Source organism: Phoenix dactylifera, chromosome 1, assembly GCF_051530095.1.
Source record: "Phoenix dactylifera cultivar Ajwa chromosome 1, Ajwa_hap1_PhDact_Kaust_v1.1, whole genome shotgun sequence".
In the NCBI taxonomy this organism is placed as follows: domain Eukaryota; kingdom Viridiplantae; phylum Streptophyta; class Magnoliopsida; order Arecales; family Arecaceae; genus Phoenix; species Phoenix dactylifera.
Genome location: NC_143190.1, coordinates 55277100 through 55295622, shown reverse-complemented (window position 1 = coordinate 55295622; position 18523 = coordinate 55277100). Strand labels below are relative to the sequence as shown.

Below are 18523 nucleotides of genomic sequence, written 5' to 3'. Positions count from 1 at the left end.
CTTCGGGCTCGTCATTGGGGAGGACCTCGTTCTGCAGGTAAGCGACGAACGCGTCCATCCAGCTCGGCTCGGTCTCGATGCAGAGAGCTGGTTCAGGCTTCTCGGTGCTAGGTGCTTGGAGCTACTCGAGCACTGTAGTTTTTGGAAGCTCGCTCATGCGGAAAGTCGCCAGTTTTGATAACTAGTCCGCCCTCGTGTTCTCCGCTTTGGGGATATGCTGAACGTCGAGAGTACCTAGTGAGGAGGTGATATCCCGCACCTTTTGGAGGTATTTCTGCATTGACGGCTTCCTTGCTTCGAAATTCTCCAAAATATGTCTCACGACCAGTTGGGAGTCGCTGAAGACCTTCAAGTTCCTGACCTTCAGCTCCTTTGTCAGCTTTAGCCCGACGATGAGCGCCTCATACTCCGCCTCATTGTTCGAGGTGGAAAATTCGAAGCGTAGGGCCTGCTTTGCAATTACCCCATCCGAGTTGGTGAGGATGAGGCCCGCTCCGCTACCCTCCGGGGTCGAGGAGCCGTCCATATGTAGAACCCATGGCTGCCCCGGGGTCTCCTCTGTTGATGTAAGCTCGGGTTCGGGATTATCCGACAAAGTGCACTTCACAATAAAGTCAGCAAGTACTTGGGCCTTGACTGCCGGCCTCGGGCGATATTCCAGGTCGAATTCTCCGAGCTCGACTACCCACTTGGCGATCTTTCCTGCATGACTCGACCATTGCAGATTTTGCTTTATAGGCTGGTCAGTCAATATGGCCACAGTGTGGGCCTGAAAGTAGGGTCGGAGCCTTCGGGTTGAGTTCGGGCTGAGGTGATCAGTGCATAGATCGTCTTTTCCAGCTTGGAATATGGGGTCTCGGCATTCCTTAAGACCCGGCTGGTGTAATATACTGGCCTTTGAGACCTATCCTTTTCTTGGATCAGGACCGAGCTCATCGCCACCGGGGAGACGGCCAGGTGTAGATAAAGGAGCTCGCCCTGCTGAGGCTTCGTGAGTAATGGAAGGGAGGCGAGATAGTGTCTGAGCCCTTCAAAGACTTGTTGGCATTCCTCCGACCATAGGAAGTCCTTCGGTCGCTTAAGAACCTTAAAGTATGGGAGGCACCATTCTGCCAACTTGGAGACGAACCTTCCTAGGGCCGCAACTCGTCCGGTAAGCCGTTGTACCTCCTTGACTATTTTCGGTGGCACCATCTCTTGCAACGCTCGGATCTTCTCAGGGTTCGCTTCGATTCCGTGCTGGGTTACCACGAAATCGAGGAATTTGCCCGAGGAAACTCCGAAGGCGCACTTAGTGGGGTTGAGCTTCATTTGGTACTTCCTGAGGGTGGAGAATGCTTCATTGAGATCGGCGATGTCATGCTCCGCCGTCTGGCTTTTCACCAGCATGTCGTCTACATAGACATCCATGTTTCGGCCTATTTGATCTTTAAAGATCTGGCTGACCAGCCTTTGATATGTCGCTCCGACGTTCTTCAACTCGAACGGCATCACTTTGTAGCAGTAGAGGCCCTTGTCGGTGATGAAGGTTGTCTTCTCCTCGTCCTCAGGTGCCATTCGGATCTAATTGTACCCCAAGAAGGCGTCCATAAAGGTCAGCAGCTGGTGTTCTGAGATAGAGTCGACGAGCTGGTTGATCCTGGGGAGGGAAAAGCTGTCTTTTGGATAGGCTTTGTTCAGGTCGGTGTAGTCCACGCATATGCGCCATTTTCCATTAGCTTTCTTCATGAGAACTACATTGGCGAGCCAGTCGGGTAGGAGACTTCTCGAATGAAGCCGGCCTCAAGGAGCTTGTCGACCTACTCGGCCGCCGCTTACTGTCGCTCCGGTGCAGAGCTCCGTTTCTTCTGCCTTATAGGCTTGCAAGTCGGTTTCACCTGGAGTCGGTGAACCATAACTTCGGGATCTATTTTCGGCATATCTGTGGGCGATCAGGCGAAGACATCCATGTTGGACTGAAGAAACTCGGTCAGGCGATTCTGCTCGCGAGAGCTCAGGCCGGAGCCAATCTGCACGGTTAGCTCTAGGCAGTCTTTTCTCAAAGGAATTTGGATGAGGAGCTCACCAGGTTCTACCCGTTCTTTCTGAGGCTCGTCCCGCACTTCCAGGGTTTCAATGGGCAGGACCTGGTCCGATACTCGGGATGGCATCTCAATTGATTGCTCTGCTCGGCTCGGTGCTTTGGCCGGTTGTTTTGCTTTGAGAGTCGCCATGTAGCATTGCTTGGCTATCATCTGGTCCCCACGAGCCTCACCTACTCCTTGCTCGGTAGAAAACCACACGAGCAGATGGTACGTCGAGACCACGGCTCGAAGAGCGTTGAGCCCTGGTCGTCCAAGGATGGCGTTGTAGACCGAGGGTAGGTGGACCACAAGGAAGTCCATCCTCATGGTGCTTTCTCGAGGGGCGAACCCGATCGTGACAAGTAGGCTAATCTCACCTTCAATTGGAACTGAGTCTCTGGTGAATCCGACCAGTGGAGCATTCATTCTCCGGAGCTGGCCTTCTGTCATTTCCATTTTTTGGAAGGCATCATAATACAAAATATTTGCTGAGCTTCCATTATCAACCAAGATACGCTTTACATCAAACTTATTTATGACCATGGAGATGATCACAGCGTCATCATGAGGAGTCTCAACTCCTTTTAAGTCCTCGTCCGAGAACGAGATGGCTTCAGAAGTGTGTTGACACTTCGGAGGGTCCTTTTCCCGGTCAATTTTCCAGTCGAGCTTCCTTCGGCCAGACTCCCTTCGGCCGGGCCTCTTCCTATGGTATTGATGATGCCGGCAATGGGCCTGATGTCATTTGATTTTTTGGGCGGCGCAACATTTTCCACCGGCCTCCTTTCATCGCGCTGGTTCTGCATGATCGGTTGAGCACTCCACGACGAATGAGTGCCTCGATTTCATCTCGTAGTCGAAAATACTCCTCTGTGTCGTGGCCGTGGTCTCGATGGAAGCGGCAGTACTTTCTGGAATGGCGCCGGAGTTCTGACTCCTGCATTGGGGGTGGAGGTTCGAGATAGTCTCGGCCTTCTATCTCCATGAGGATCTCTGCCCGGGGCGTATTGAGTGGAGTGTAGTTCTCATACTTTCCCGGGGGCATCTGCTGCCGAGGTGGGGATCTCGGTCAAGGCTGCGCCCGATGTCGAGGCAGACTCCTCATCCGAGGTAGGTTCTACTCTGGGCAAGTAGACCGACTTCTCGGGCGACCGCGCTCCTCGCGGCACCTCTTCTATTTTTTCGAGTCCTGCTCGGTCGCGCCCCGCCTGGAGGCGATGGCCTCCTCAGCCTTCACATACTTTCGAGCTCGGGCCAGCATTTCGGTAAAGTCGGCGGAAAAATTCTTCTCAATGGAGAAGAGGAACCTGTAGGATCGAGCTTCTGTCTTCAGCGCTGACATGGCTATCGACTGATCGAGCTCGCGGACCTCCTAGGTTGCAGCGATGAAGCGGTCGAGGTAGTTTTTGAGGGACTCTCCCTCCTTTTGCTTGATGTCGAGGAGGGAGTCCGACGTTTGCCGCTGGCGTCGGCTGGCAACAAAGTTGGTGGTGAACTGCCTGTCGAGCTGCTCGAATGAGGAGACAGTGCTCGACTTCAGTCTGGAGAACCAAAGCCGGGCCGTTCCTCGGAGAGTTGCAAGGAAGGCTTTGCAGAGCACAGCCTCTGAGGACCCCTATAGTGCCATGAGGTCTCGGTAGCTTTTCAAGTGGTCAAGGGGGTCGGTAGTCCCATTGTAGGGCTCTACCTGAGGCATTTTGAATCTTGGTGGGACCGGTTCATCCTCGATTTAGCGAAAGAGGGGTGACTTGGTGGAGAACTCAAAGTCCCTCTCGCGCCTTGCCTTCTGGCTATGGAGCGCCTCAATCTGGCGCTCGAGTTTCTCAACCTTCCTGTCGAGTTTTCCACCCTAGGGGACTGCCACGGTGGTCTGCTCCGGTGCTGGTTCGCCCGGAGATGACTCGGGCTCTGAGGGCTGTGGTCGTATGTTCGGGTTCCTCCCTAGTGGTTCTCTCCGGGGTGACACCCAGGTTGAGTCCTGGTAGTCGCGTCGTTCTCCATTGTTGACCCTCGAGGAGTCATGGAAATTTTGGCCTTGGAGAACCGGTTCATCTGTAGGGAGCACCGGTGGGATCTGAACCTGTGGAGGCGGCATAGGAGGGGCCTCCACGTGTTGCAGGCCTTGGACTGCGGCAGCCAAAGCTTGAACTTGCTGCAGCAGTATATTGAACTGCTCCGGTTGGACTTGAGGGACTGGATCCGCCGGAGGCCTTGGCGGCGAGTTCTGGACCGAGCGTCTAGGACTTGGTGCGCGGTGGCGGGAGGCGTTAGAGGCTCCTTTGCTTCTTAGCTTCATGGCCATGACTCGGACCCTTCCTCTAGCGCCAACTGTTGCCGAAAATTGGACCCGGGGGTGACCACTGGCTGAGGAGGGGGAGCTCCGGTGAGTGGCGCATCGGCGGGCTGCGTCCTCCAAGACCTGCAAAAAGTCGGTGGCCGAAATTTCCGGCGCCGGCCCTCCGATGCTTAAGTTAGAGGGAGACTTTTGTATATAAAAAGAGAAAGAGTCGGTATGCAGGAGTCTAAAGTCAGAATCCCCTTCGAGGGGAAGAAGTTCCTCTTTTATGGGGGGATACAGGGTTACCTGTAATGTGACTGGGAGAATTAATAAGTTACCGTCATGATTGGGCGTGATCGTGTGAATTAATGAGTTGCCGTGAATGACTAGACAGCGTCGAGTGAGTCAATGAGTTGCCGTGGATGGCCTGAGATTTTGAGTAAGCTGGAGATCCGTGGAGATCGTGCGCATTTAATTGTTGACAGTCGTTTAAGGCGGAGATTGCGGGATTAGGTCATGAGAGAATGGGAGAGGAGCTTGATCCCCGGTGGAATGAAGAGGTCTGCTTCATTCTTTGACTGGACCTTTTTCGGACTTAAAGTCGATCAAGGCCGCACGGCTGTGAGCTCCGAGGTCGGGCGCCTTGAGGGTTGCTGCCGTGGCGTCCGTCATCACGTGCCGGCGATGCATCCACGTGCTTCGGGGCAATCCATTTTTTCTCCAACAATAAGACACTAGACAAACTCATTTCACGAATTGTATGCTAAAAGCTGGTTACTGGTAAAATGAATCTACGTCTGCTAAAGTATGTATATATTGGGATATTAAGAATGGAATTTGATTCTGTTAAGGGACACAGGTTTCCCGGAAAACAAAAATTTGAAAGCTCAGGAACATGACTTCCAATTGTCAGCTTATAATGACTACAAGGTGCCTACAACTTGGCGCCATTGCTGGATGCAGTCAATAATTAAATAGGTCGCAGAAGATAAGCTGAAGCTAATACGGTGAAAAATGAATTCTCCAAGCAACTCGGAGTGGTGAAAGTTCTCGCACTATTTTTAGTAGTCTCGGCCCTCTATTGCTGTGTTTTAGACAAAGCTCAGCCATAATCCACATGATGCTCATTTGGGAACGATTTGCAGAATTACTTGCAGTAATTGCAGACTACTTCCCTACCATTATAATGTGAAGGCTGTTGCCCGTCGCTGATGGCCCGCGTAGTCACAGGCATCATCTACCATATAGTTACATACACCATGTCTGCTGAGAATTATATTATCAATAATTTTAAAAGAATTTGTGAATTAAGTTAATGAAAATTCTTGAAAAGATGTCAAAGAATCCTTAAGCAAATAAAAGCATTTCAGATTGATTAATAAAGTTTCACTAGTTTGTAGAATATCATAATTATGGGCAGATTTTGCTATCTAGACCAAAATTATATATGGATTTTAAGGACTTATTTACATGGACTTCTTAAAGTTAAGTGGATCTTGACATCAAACTTCCAGTTAGCATAGACTCAGCGAAATACCTTGAAGTCACGTTTTGGTAACCGCCTCCACCTCCCTTCCCTCCCTTCCCTTCCTCGTAACTTTTCTGACCATTTTGAGAGAAATCTAGGAGAAAACCTGAACAGCTTGCGCCTCATTTCTTTTTTGTTTTTACTATGAATAAAGAATGTCAAACGCTAAAGGCTCATTTGTCGCCAACCAAATCTAGGTTTGCTGTGTCGGAATCAAGGCCCGGACTGGTTGCTCGGCGACACGAATCGATACACCCCCATACCGTTCTATGCTAGGCCCATACTGACAGACGAGAAGACAGGAGAGAGGAAAACAGAAAGAGAAGGGGGAGAGAGGAAGGAAGAAAGAGGGTGGCGGTGGCCAGCGGAGGACAGACGGAGCCCCTCCTCCACGACCCTCTGCACGCTCGCCGGCCTCCGCTCTTCCTTCCTTCCTTCCTCCCCTACTTGTTCTTTTTCTTTTCCTCTCTTCTATTCTTCTCCCCCTTTGAGCACTCGTTAGCCTTCGCTCTTTCTTCCCCTCCCTCTCCCTCTCTCTTTTCTTTCCTCGAACCGCCCAATTCAAAACACTTCCGCTAACCTTAATTGGGAGTAATCTAGCATAGAAAAAATAAATTGTGTCAGTTACTCTTAGCTCAAAAAGTGGAAGAAAGTGATTAAATGGTAGATCTCATATTTATTTTCTAAAAGAGAAGGTAAAACAAATACCACCAAAAGGATGATATTTATTTTTCCATGCGGGATTACTGAATAATAGTAATCTAAAATTATCATATCTTAACGAAAATGCCCTCGCTTATGTTATATTAATATTATATTAATTATCTTATATAATTAATATTTATTATAGTGATATTATATTCATATATTATAAATATAATAATATATTTATTTGATAATATTTAATAAGCCAATATATTTATTAATCAATATTAATTATTAATAAATAAATAACAACTATTTATTAATTGTCAATAACATCAGATTTATTAGTGATTAATATATTTATTTATATACCACAACATACTAAAATTTATTTATAATAAAAAAATATATTTTCTAATATATGTATAATTAATTTATTAACTCATGTGAATAGTTTTTATTTTTAAAAGTATTGCTGAAAATTTGATAACACTTTCATATAAGATTCCCTCCTCCAACCAAACATAGTATTCTTTTTCCAATGCCATTTTCTGAAATACTCTTCCAACAATTAAATATGGTAAAATTTGTTTTTCTCTATAATAATTTTTACAAATAAATGATTCTAAGGAATCGTAAGACCCTAAAATCTGATATACCTCAACCAAAAGGCCCTAAGATATTAGGTTAAAAACTCTTCGAAAAATAAAGGAGCAAATAAGACCAGCTTAATAGACAACCGCAGTTGAACATTCTTTTTCAGGATCACTTTTGGGTTCAATATGCCGTGTACCTTCTGACCTTAATAGTTATCATATTGTTGATGGAAAAAAATATAAATTCATCAAACATCATAAATTGCGTTAAAATATTGCAACATGAAATAACAAATCACATGTATAAGATCTCTGCAAAACCAATTGCGTCTGCTGGCCTTGGAAAAGAAATTAGATTTTAAAAGCCTGTTATATTATGTGTACCACTTTGCGGATAAATAACAAACACAGGTTAACGCATTTTATAATGTTGAGTTCTGGAAACCTGGCAACGCTGCCCATTTAATGAATACTTGAGCATAATCTCAATATCCCGAGGATTTTTCTTGTTGGGCTCCACGGTCATGCTCCCAACCAATGCTTCTCCCTCACAAATGATCAGAACATCTTCAAGATACAGGACAGTTTGCTTCCAGTGGGTAGTCTTCGATCTTGGCCCTGCAGAAAAGAGATCATCAATCTTCATGGCAGTCTATTCATCAGAAACTATCAAATTCAAACATATGCAGAGCCATCCATGTAAAACCAATAATGTGCAGCCCAGACCTGACCATCTAATTTTCTGAACAATGAGATGATCCTAGTCTTTAGGGATGATGATGCACAATTAAGCCTATAACCTGCATCATTCCTTTCAATCAAGTATATGATGCTGTATTTTAACCAAGGTAAATAATGACAATACATCTTATATTACAACTGTTTATTACGGTGTATGATGGTTCTAGAAACTATACCTGTCAACTATATCAATGGCACAAACCACCTGCTCACCACGCTAGCCTCTCAAAAAGTGTGATAACTTACACAGCTCATTTATTTAACTAGTCTCCAGACCCCAAGGAGCAAGGACCACGGACGCTATCAAGATTCAATTTAATATCAGGTGAATTCCCATTTTACTAGCAAAGTTTATAGTTGACGGGAAAGCTTTTCTAGGTGGGAACATGACTTTCAGTTATTTAAACAATGCTGTTAATGAATTTTACCCATTTATATAAGAACTTTTTTGAGGCATAATGATACAGTATTATTTCCTGCTGTCGGGTCCGGTGAACTTCTTCTGGGGAGATGCGAGTTGAGTTTTGGATACAAGGCAGCAGTTGTAAAATTCCAAAATGTAGAAATAAAGAAAATGACATGGTACTCATGTCAAAATGCACTACCCTTTTCATAAATGCAAGCCAAGCTTGCACGCAAGCTGCTGGAAGCCACAGTACACAATAAATCCAGAACATAAAATCTTCCAAGATGGTTCACAATTCTAGCTAAGATAGAGAAAAAGAACCTGTAGAGAATCCCGTCAACTTGTGACACTTGGTGAATGAGACATCGAAGTAAGCCACAAGAGCATGGATGTAATCATTACGTTGTGCCACAAGTTTAAATGGTGCTGTGAAAGAGGCATCCCCTGGAGCCATTTTTGAAATATCCATTGTCTGAAAGTAATGAGCAGGGGAAAAAAATGAAGTAACCCATTTAATCAAAGGAAGAAATAAGGAGACAGAAATAAGGGGAAAAAAAAAAAGATCAACTAAATCACCTTGAGCAACTGACATTTAGTGACTATTTGATTGTGGTCCACAGTATCAACAAGCGGTTCCATCATAGCCAGTTTCTTGATGCAACTCATGTCAAAGCCATATACCTTGTTCCAGACTGCAGAGTGATGATATGCCATCAGAAACAGAATTAACCGTAAGGACAGAGCGTCCGCAAACAAACTTCACAGCATGTTTGAAAGGAACGAGAAGCTCAACAAATGTTGCAGGGATATAATGTTCACATGCAAGGGTGTCGGTGATTATAAGCATGCACAAACCATAATTTTTTTTTTAAGAAGGAGCTCACATTCAATCTTGTCTTCCTTATATTCAGCATCCTCAATTGCAGTCAAATATAGAGAGGCTTTGTCTGGTAGCACAATTCCATCATTAATCTGCATGATAAAAGGGACGGAGAAAAACCAAATAAGTGACGTTCCACCTACCCTCAGATAAGTAGCATTCAAGCAATATAGTGATCAGAAATTATGAAAAAAGCATTTAATCTCCAGATGATACTGAAATGAAGTGGCGCACCTAAACATAATCAAGTAACCAACGTCTGTTGTGCCGATACCAGGCCCTATATCGGTTGCCTGGCGACACAGATCGGTACCGTCCCATGCCGTGTCGTGCCGGCCCAGTACTGACACAGTAGAGAAAGAACGAGAGAGAGGAAAAAAGAGAGAGTGGAGGAGGAAGGGAAAGGGAGATGAAGGAAGAGAGAGGCCGGCCGGGACTGGCCGATGGAAGCCTAGGAGCCTTTGCACGAAGAAGGCGGAGGCCGGGAAGACGCGAAGACAGGACTCCACTCCGGTCCCATGTTTCGTTCAAAACAGGGGCCCCCTCCTCCTTTTATTTTTGCGGATTTTAAGTTGAAGCCAGCAAACCTATTGCTAACTTCACTTAATTTTGCGGACTTGAACTTAAAATCCACAAAAATAAAAGAGACCCCCCTCTGGGCCCCTATTTCAAACGAAACAGGGGACCGAAGCGGAGCCCCGCCTCCGCGTCTCCTCGGCCTCCGCCTCCTCCGCGCGGAGCCTCTCCGACCTCCGTCGCCGATCCCGGCTGGCCTCTCTTCCTTCCTCTCCCTCTCCCTCCCTCTTTCTTTCTCTCTCATTTTCTCTTTTTTTCTTTTCCTTTCTCCCCTCCGGCGACGGCATCTTGGTTTCTTTGTAGAAACCATCATGGTCTGCCGCTGGTACGGCTTGGGTTGTCCCGAACCGGGCAGTTCGGAACGGTTCCGCCGACCATGCAAGTAACTATCTACAACCATAAATATTCAAATAATTATCATTACTATAAATCTTATTGGTTATGCAAGGGTCAGTTTCCAGTGACCGGACTCTAGGTATTTTTGTAAGTATAATCATATTTCACTAAAGTTTCAAGTATCAATGTCAGTGGGCATGGTGATCACCCACTGGCATGGTACATGCTGTGCTATATCGGCATACATGTCGCATTGTGGCCTAACAAATAAAAGTAAAAAGATCCCTTTTGTAATTAAAGAATATTTTAAAAGTTTTTTCTAATAAAAAAGATTAAATAGGTGGCATGCCAAACTGCATGGGGTGCCAATATTGGCGAGACCCAATGTGTGATGACAAGAACAGACTAGCACTTGAAACCACATACTTCACATAGCTACGGTGATAATGTAATGAGGTTAGTTTAGATCAAAGTAGCAGTATGATATGACAATTTTAACACACATTGCCATTATGTGACAGACCTAACTATCCCGAACAATTAAACCACAAAATTTGAGTGAGTTGCATTCTCATGTAATTAAAAATTCAGCTAAGTCAGTAAATGTTAGACATTCAACATCATTTCATGATAATTTACCAGTGATGTCCTATACAACTGCCTCATAAATGAAAAGCATTTTCTTTGACTTATGCTATCACAATCTTGCAAAAACTGTTAGGATGGTGACAAGTGGAGCATGCAAGTGCCAAAATCGACCTACATGTTTAATTGATTACTCCCTTTTAATAGGCTACTCCACTCAACTAAGCTTTAATGACAAACTAGATGGGGTCGGCTACATGAATCATTTTCCTTCATTCTACTTGGTTTAGGGCCATATTCCGAAATATGTTAAGGCATCAAGTCTTAGTTGAGTAGGCTCCTACTTTCAGTAGGCCACTACTTTGCTAAAATATATTTTTGATCTGATTGAGGCATAGCAATGTCCATGCCCATGTTTACTCTCAGTTTTGGCCTAATTTGGTCAGGCCTAAAACTTCTTATATGCACTGGACTTGGTCCTAGCAAGGCCAGCTAATATGAACACATGGCAAACTCCAACTGTCAGCGGGTTAGGATCAACCTAAATAAACCAGCTGACAATCCCTAAGCACATGGCAATATCCAACAATCAGAAGACCACTGTGAGCTGCATGAAATTTGAACTTCATGTGACACATGAAAAAGGAAGTAAAATGAATGTAAAGCATCACTTACAAGCCATTTATCGCGTGCATACAACACCGTGTTCAACATATTCTCAAAGAGTAAGAAATAACCCATCCACTCAGAAATGATTACATCAACATGGGTGACCGGAAGCTCGATCTCTTCAACCTTTCCCTTCAAGATTGTTATGACTGTAACATTTAATAAAGAATAATAAGATGCACAGCAGTGACAGAATATAAAATTATAATATGAAGTAAAGAATCACCATTAGAAAATCCATTTGCTTGAACAATTTCTTTTGCCATATCAGCCATGAGGGAGCACTCTATCTGCAGAAGGGTTTTGATTGCAATTGGATTAACAACATGATGAATTAATTATTGATATAAAATAACTTGAAAATTGAAACAAGCACGAGTGATCATCAGGGGAAAAGAATTCACGCTGCATGACAGATAGTTAATAGACCATCTAGGACAAAAACATCACTTCATATGCTACAAATGGGAAAGAATCCTCCTAGATCCAATTTGGCTACATGCACATGGAATTCACCAGCCACCTTGGGAAGTCCTTCCACCTTGATGTCAAACTATTGAATTAACACATTTCACAGCCTAAAATACTATTAACACCATATGGAACATCTAAATCAAACTTCAGATAAATGACATATTCATTTTCATCTATCAATGAGGTAGATTTTTAAAAAAACTTCTTCAATTATAGCTCTATTAGTTCACATATTAATCAAAAACGAATTGAATAAGCAAAGCAAGTTCATACAAAGTCCATTACAAACATAATCATTGTAACAACACAGAGGACTATTGGCTCCACTACCAAATTGATAATACATGGACCTTCATATAAAATCCAAACTTCTAACAAGAAAAAGTTTAAAGAGAAGAATAAGACAGATGTCAAACTGCTACAAAAGAAAAACTTCCAAATAATCAGTATCCAAGTTGAAAATTTTCAAACACCTTAAAGCCTTATATACATACATATATAGAAAAAGAAAATCTAAACAAAATCCTGATAAATCTAGGACTTTCCTGAAGCAAGTTTTTTTAAATCCTATTTAAACTAGCAGCCGAATGAGACAAAAATTTAAAGCTTTCATACCGAGAAACTTATAAACATAATACATAGTTCTTACTTAATAGTTCCAGTACAAGTATTACTCGCTATAAAAACCCTTCAGCACACTGCTCTGATCCTTTGTTTCAGTTAACCCCTCCATAGAATCTTCTACTCCTGCAAGCAAGCCTTGCCACTAAATTATATCTTGCGACAAGCTTTCATTCTGATGATATGAGGTTTGTTAGTTAGATACTACTCTGATGGTGGTTCTGATCAAACCCCAAGTCATCACAATCTGAAGGTTCTTCAGACCTTATAACTACTTTAGCGTGACTGTACCTTAGTCTTCCTTCCTCTTAACTAGGCCCTTCAGTGTCACCTTGACCATGGTAAACTTGGTACAACCGAACCTAATAACTCAGCTGTTGAGCAATCTGACTGCTCATCTCTCAAAAGCAAGTGACTAGAAGCATATTTAGAGAGCACATAGGTCCTCAGCCTTCCCAGGTCAGTCAACCTTGTTGCACATCAAAACCATATGCAAGCAAGAAAGCCAAAAAAAGAGACTTAAAGCACAAACAAATAGGAAGGAAACCTACCGCATATACATGTTTTGCTCCTGCCTTTGCACAGAAAAGAGAAAGAATTCCAGTTCCTGCACCCACATCAAGAACCACCTTGTTCTTGAAGAGAAAGGTGTTCTGATAAATGACATTCTGATAAGTCTTTGTCCTGACAACATCTTTCAACATTTCCTGCAGGATGAATACAGTCACTTGAAGCATTCCAAGTGCTAAAATAAAATAAACATTTCAACAAAATGTAACAAACACCTTAAAAACTTAGTGATGGCTATGCAACACATTACATGTAGCATCCTAAACTCAGAAGATTCACTCAGATAAACCTCTCACTTGAGCTGGTTTATAACCACCAAGTTCATGGTTGCAGGATTATCATTTTATGGAAGGATTTCTTATAATAAGATTTTCTCCTCAAAAACAAGGACAAGAAGACAGTAATAGGAAACAAGCAACATAGAATCTATTCACAGAAAACATGATTGATCATATGCAAGTAACATGCATAATTGTTATAGCTCTCAAAAGATGCATATCTATTATTTGATCTTTCTAGTCATATTGGTTGATATATGCAATTAGCATACATAATCACTATAACACTCAAAAGATGCATACCCATTATTTGATCTTTCTTGTCATATTGGATAAATCAACCTTAACTCACCCTAACAGCAAAAAATACTGTTTGAAAGGAAAACCGGGAAAAACTTAATCTGAAATCAAACTTAAGAAAAGAAAAAAGTTGCCCTAAAACAAACTGCTTCTGTGAAACAAGACAAGTACTCCTCAAGATGACACATTCCCAGAAAAATACAAAAACAATTCTTAAAATATAACCAAAAATGTCTCAAGAGACATAGATGGAGATGGCCATTAAAGAAATAAGAGAAGCTAGCAGTTTGCACTTGAAATGGCCTTTGATCATTTATGCTCCGTTGAACATTCACACCCTTTCAAGTTTAAGAGATTTGGTGATGCCAATTATCCTCAACCTTTGTCAACCTCCTGACTCTAGACATAACACAAATAGATTCTGAAGACTTAAAATTACTCGGAAAACATACCCCTATAACATAGATTCACTGAATACATGAGCTATAACGATTTCTCTTCTTTAAAATAAACCATATGAAGGCCAATAGAGCTCTGATGAGAATAACTAAATTAACCACCCTTGCAATTGCAAATTGCAAGAATTTAAATACTAACTAGTCTAAAAGGCAGAAAAGAAATGAAATATCATCGTCCTTGCTTTCAACATAGACCAACTTGAATTGCTGCTTTAACTGAAAGTAACACCTTAATGAACTGCCAAGATGCACCTGGAAACATATTCAATATTATAATACATACAGCTACTTCAACATGATGGATTTATTGTGGCCCACAAACTCCCATAACAGAAGCAGAAAGGGAAAGGGGGAGGGGATTTGGGGGGATGAATCATGAATTGCGATGCCAAAATAAGAATCCATGAGTACCAACAGATCCTCGAATTTGGGAGCATATGCCATGAAACTGCTACTCTCGCAAGTATATCAGACCTCCCTAGAAAAAGAACTGATAGGATTATGACTTGTCCAAGCACTTAAAATATCATGAAACACAAGTATAATGCAAAAATAGTATCAAGCAAAATAACATGTTGTCCACAACCCATTGTTTTATATCTCAAAATGGAAGTACATATACAGATATGAGGGAGATTAATTCAGGACACTTCAGACAAAGTTAACCAGAATACTAACTAAAATGTTCAGATGTAATTTTATAAATCAAAATACAGCATGCTCGGTCAGCTGGACTTCATGACTGTTGATCATCCATTTGAATTATTCTGTATTAAGTTTCTTGATGACAAGGAGCAACATACAAGCATGGCCAAGATTCACTAGGGGATAATATATACAAGTTTCTCCAAGATTCTGGTTCCAAGCTTAAAATAAAGTTAAAACACTATTATAAAAACTGCAGCGCTATATAGTACTAAGTCATATTTTAACTTAAAAACTAAGTCTGACATGGCAGTTAATAATAAAAACACCGAAAATGTCATCTGTCTGTGTCTGCGCTCTTTAAATGCCATAAGATCCTCTCTTAAATGATAAATAACATAATAAAGTTGACTTTCTAATGAAATAATGACTTATGAACTGTACGTAATTCCTTTCATATCATCACCATTCACAAATCATGATTACCAATACTTCCTTGGAAAGTTGAATGTGATGTACTTACTTCATGAATGCCTGCAAATACAAGGAGAAAAAATAAATGTAAGTTGCCGAACCTACAGAGAACAAATTCAAAATCAACTCTCACATATAAGAAACTCCTGTAGCCAACCTTAGAGAACATGAAAATATATTACCGGAGCTTGAAACAACTAAATAAACAAAATTAGCTTCGTTTCCTAAACTATGATATCAACAATGATCCTATTTGAAAATAAATAGAGCGAGAGATGAACAAAAACAAATTTCCTTATTTTGTGAACCAACATAGTGTCAAAACTCTACATTCCTAAGAAAACCAAAGAAAGATCTTTCCCGCGAAACAGAAACAATATCTTGACAACCCAGAATAAAAATTAGGCATCAAATAAACAAAATAAAAATTGAACAGGGCGCAAAACGATTGAATCTTGAAGGACAGAGGAAGTACAAAAACACGATATCAGATCAGGATAACATATCTTTTTCAGTTTAAACCACCAAAATCACCCAACTGAACGCAAAACTCGTGACGATATGCAAGACCGCATCGATTTCGAGTCATAACAACGCATTACCGAAGTGAGAGTAGGAATCGAAGTAATAGTCGGCGCTGGTCTTGTCGCTGCCGATTAGGGCTAGGGATGCGGGCGGGTTCTCGAGGTTCGAACTCTCGGTCCTCTCCTCCATCACCTCGTCCACCTCCTCCCCTCCGGCGATGCTCATCCGGGTGGCCGCGTCGAGGAGGCCATTGCTAGAGCTGCCCTTCTGGCCGCCACCCGGATCGGGGTTCTTGTTCCCGCCCTTCCGCCGTCCCATTTCGGGAAAGCTTAGGGTTTTGGGAGGAAAATTAGGGTTTTGAGAGTGGGGGCGCTCCGAATCGTTCGGAGGGCCGCGCAAGGAGGGTTTGGACAGGGAGAGAGGAGTTTGACTTATATAGGGTTTGAAGGATGAAGGGCGCTTTGTCGCGCTTAAATTGTCTCGCGGGGAAGTATTAGCTTGCTCTTGACTGCATGTATGCATGCATGTATGTGTGTATTAGCTTGCTCTCGACTGCAACGGATATGTATGTATATGTGCGTATATATATATAAAGTATAAATATATTCTATAAAATTTAAAAATAAAATATTTGAAAGCAGAAGCATAATGAATTGTAAGTTAGTTCAGAGGGTCGCGCTCGAGTACTGAGCTATATAAAAAGCTACTCAGTCAATCATCCCATTAGCTTCATTGGAGATATGCCTAGCTATTAGAGACACTCCTTCAACGTGTATGATACAACCATATAGAGATGCTCGGGTATAGACATGGCCTTAGTTTTGAGAACCTAGGGTTGCAGTTGGCATTCAAGCATAAAATTTCTTAAATGTCGTGCCATTGAAACCTCAACATATATGATACATGTGATTATTTGGTTTACAATATTTAGTTTTTTACCATGTGTTAAAGAAAAAAAAATCTATGAACCGAGGTTTGGTCAATGCAGTTGGAACTCTTTCAATTGCAATTATATAGAATATTAAATATTATTTTTTTGTGTAAGAAAAAAATATTAATATTGATGTGTCTGGCAAGGGTCATCATATATATAGTGTTTTTTTCTCGGCATTGCTTGTGTCTGGCATAACTAGTGGCAATTGATAGTTGATTTTAGATACATACATAATAATAATTATGCTTAAGAAAATGAGGCTTGGATGTACTTGCAAGATTTATTATAATAGATTAACAATGTATTTGCTATTCAAATAAGTTATAGTTAATACAAAATTTAATTAAAAAAATTAGAATCCTTTCTTGCCTATGTCTTGTTCTATCATGAGTAATGCTATAAATTGCTTGTTTCGAGGACAAGAAACGTCCTCTCTTTCACCCACAATAGAATTAGTGTAACATACAGAATTAGTATGGGTGATATTCGAATTTCTATTTGCCAAAGAATATTATGTCGATCAAAAAAGATTTTCCGCCCATTAGAATGTAGATTTTAGCCTAATCAAATTTATACTTCAAACAATTGTATGTAGTAGAAATTTCCCTAATTATATACCGATTGCTTTATTTGATAAGTAATAATTGCTAATCGACCTATCACTTCATTCACCACCATGCTACTTGATGCATACATGCAAACACAAATTGACTACTAATATAGAGAGAGAGAGAGATGAATGACTCTCTAGTAGTGGACATGATTGTAACATTAGGCAAATAATAAATTAAACTATAGATAAAATATCAAGGGGTGATATTGTTGGAGTTAATTTTCTGATTCCTAGAGCAACAAGTTACAAATTGACTATTATTATCTTTTTAAATAATATGATATTAAAAAGAACGTACCAAAGATATAACAATCAACCTATAATCTATCGCTTCATAAATCTTCTTCATATACTTCTTTTGTCCTTTAAATAGTTGAAATGATCCAATGAAATCAACTTGCCAAATACACATTCAGAGGAATCCTAACACTAAAAAAAAGGCTATATTTTTAAAAATAAATAATTTTTACTATAAGCCTAATTAGATTTATCCTCTAGAGATTTAGGCCATGCTAAACTTTTACTGCAAAGGATTCTTATACCTGGCTACAAGGAGCCCAAGGTGGAAACTCTCCTTAAATTAAGATTTTTCAAGATTCCATACTTAATAAAAGTTACTCATCTTTCAAAAAACTTTAATATATTAAATAAATCTCAAATATTTTATAAGAAATATATTTTAACACCTAAACTATACTACAATCTTTCATAATTTATATCCCATATCTAAATTCTTTCATATATTTGCATATGTACTATAACTAGCAAAATTAAATGCATAAGCAAAAAGAAAAATTCTACAAAGAAAAAATTTAGCGCAATAAGCTTTATATCCCATATTAGGTCTATTATATCCTGATATAGATGGACAACTTAGTGATTGGAGGACTTTTGCTATCGTTATGATCTGTCACCTTTGTCTAACTTTGCAAATGCAGTGAGCTTTCTTTAGTGATATGCTTAAACATCCATTGATATGTTATTTGCAGTGTAATATACTTGAGTAGTTTTTGTTTTTTTTTTTTACTTGCGAAGAAAGGAGGTACTTTTTGAGCTCGGGGATCAAAATGAACAAAATCCAAAGCAGCCTCCCTCGTCATCGAAAAATTAAAAAACTCCAAGGCGAAAACATCCAAATTCCTCATTGTTGACGTTCCCCATGTTTTTGCTTTTGTTTTCCCACAAGTTAATAGATTTTTCCGTTCTTATCAAACAAATTCAGGTGGCACAAATCTTGAGGCAGCTTACTTCACTCACCATCCTCCGCCGAGCCAAACTATCCTCCCGACAAACCGTCATCCACGTCCCGATCACCGCGACGGCGCCCC

At 41.4% G+C, this 18523-nt stretch overlaps 1 protein-coding gene across 3 annotated transcripts; it reads right to left on the bottom strand.

Annotated features, from left to right (window-relative positions):
- Window positions 1-7350: 7350 nt before the first annotated feature.
- On the bottom strand, window positions 7351-16082 carry LOC103721823 (protein arginine N-methyltransferase 1-like). 3 transcript variants are annotated; one of them, XM_089925847.1, is made up of 10 exons: window positions 15726-16082; window positions 15173-15183; window positions 12950-13105; window positions 11530-11593; window positions 11310-11452; window positions 9142-9229; window positions 8834-8949; window positions 8579-8729; window positions 7837-7910; window positions 7529-7728 (listed from the first exon to the last, which is right to left on the bottom strand). In XM_089925847.1, exons 1-10 carry the CDS (start codon window positions 15964-15966, stop codon window positions 7669-7671), a joined length of 1104 nt encoding a protein of 367 aa, XP_089781973.1. In that variant the 5' UTR covers window positions 15967-16082; the 3' UTR covers window positions 7529-7668. The 3 variants fall into 3 exon arrangements, with proteins under 3 accessions (XP_008810397.4, XP_088563114.1, XP_089781973.1); XM_008812175.6 differs by lacking the exon at window positions 7837-7910 and having other exon boundaries at window positions 7351-7728; window positions 15726-16081; XM_088706988.2 differs by lacking the exons at window positions 7837-7910; window positions 15173-15183; window positions 15726-16082 and adding an exon at window positions 14416-15143 and having other exon boundaries at window positions 7351-7728.
- Window positions 16083-18523: the final 2441 nt, after the last annotated feature.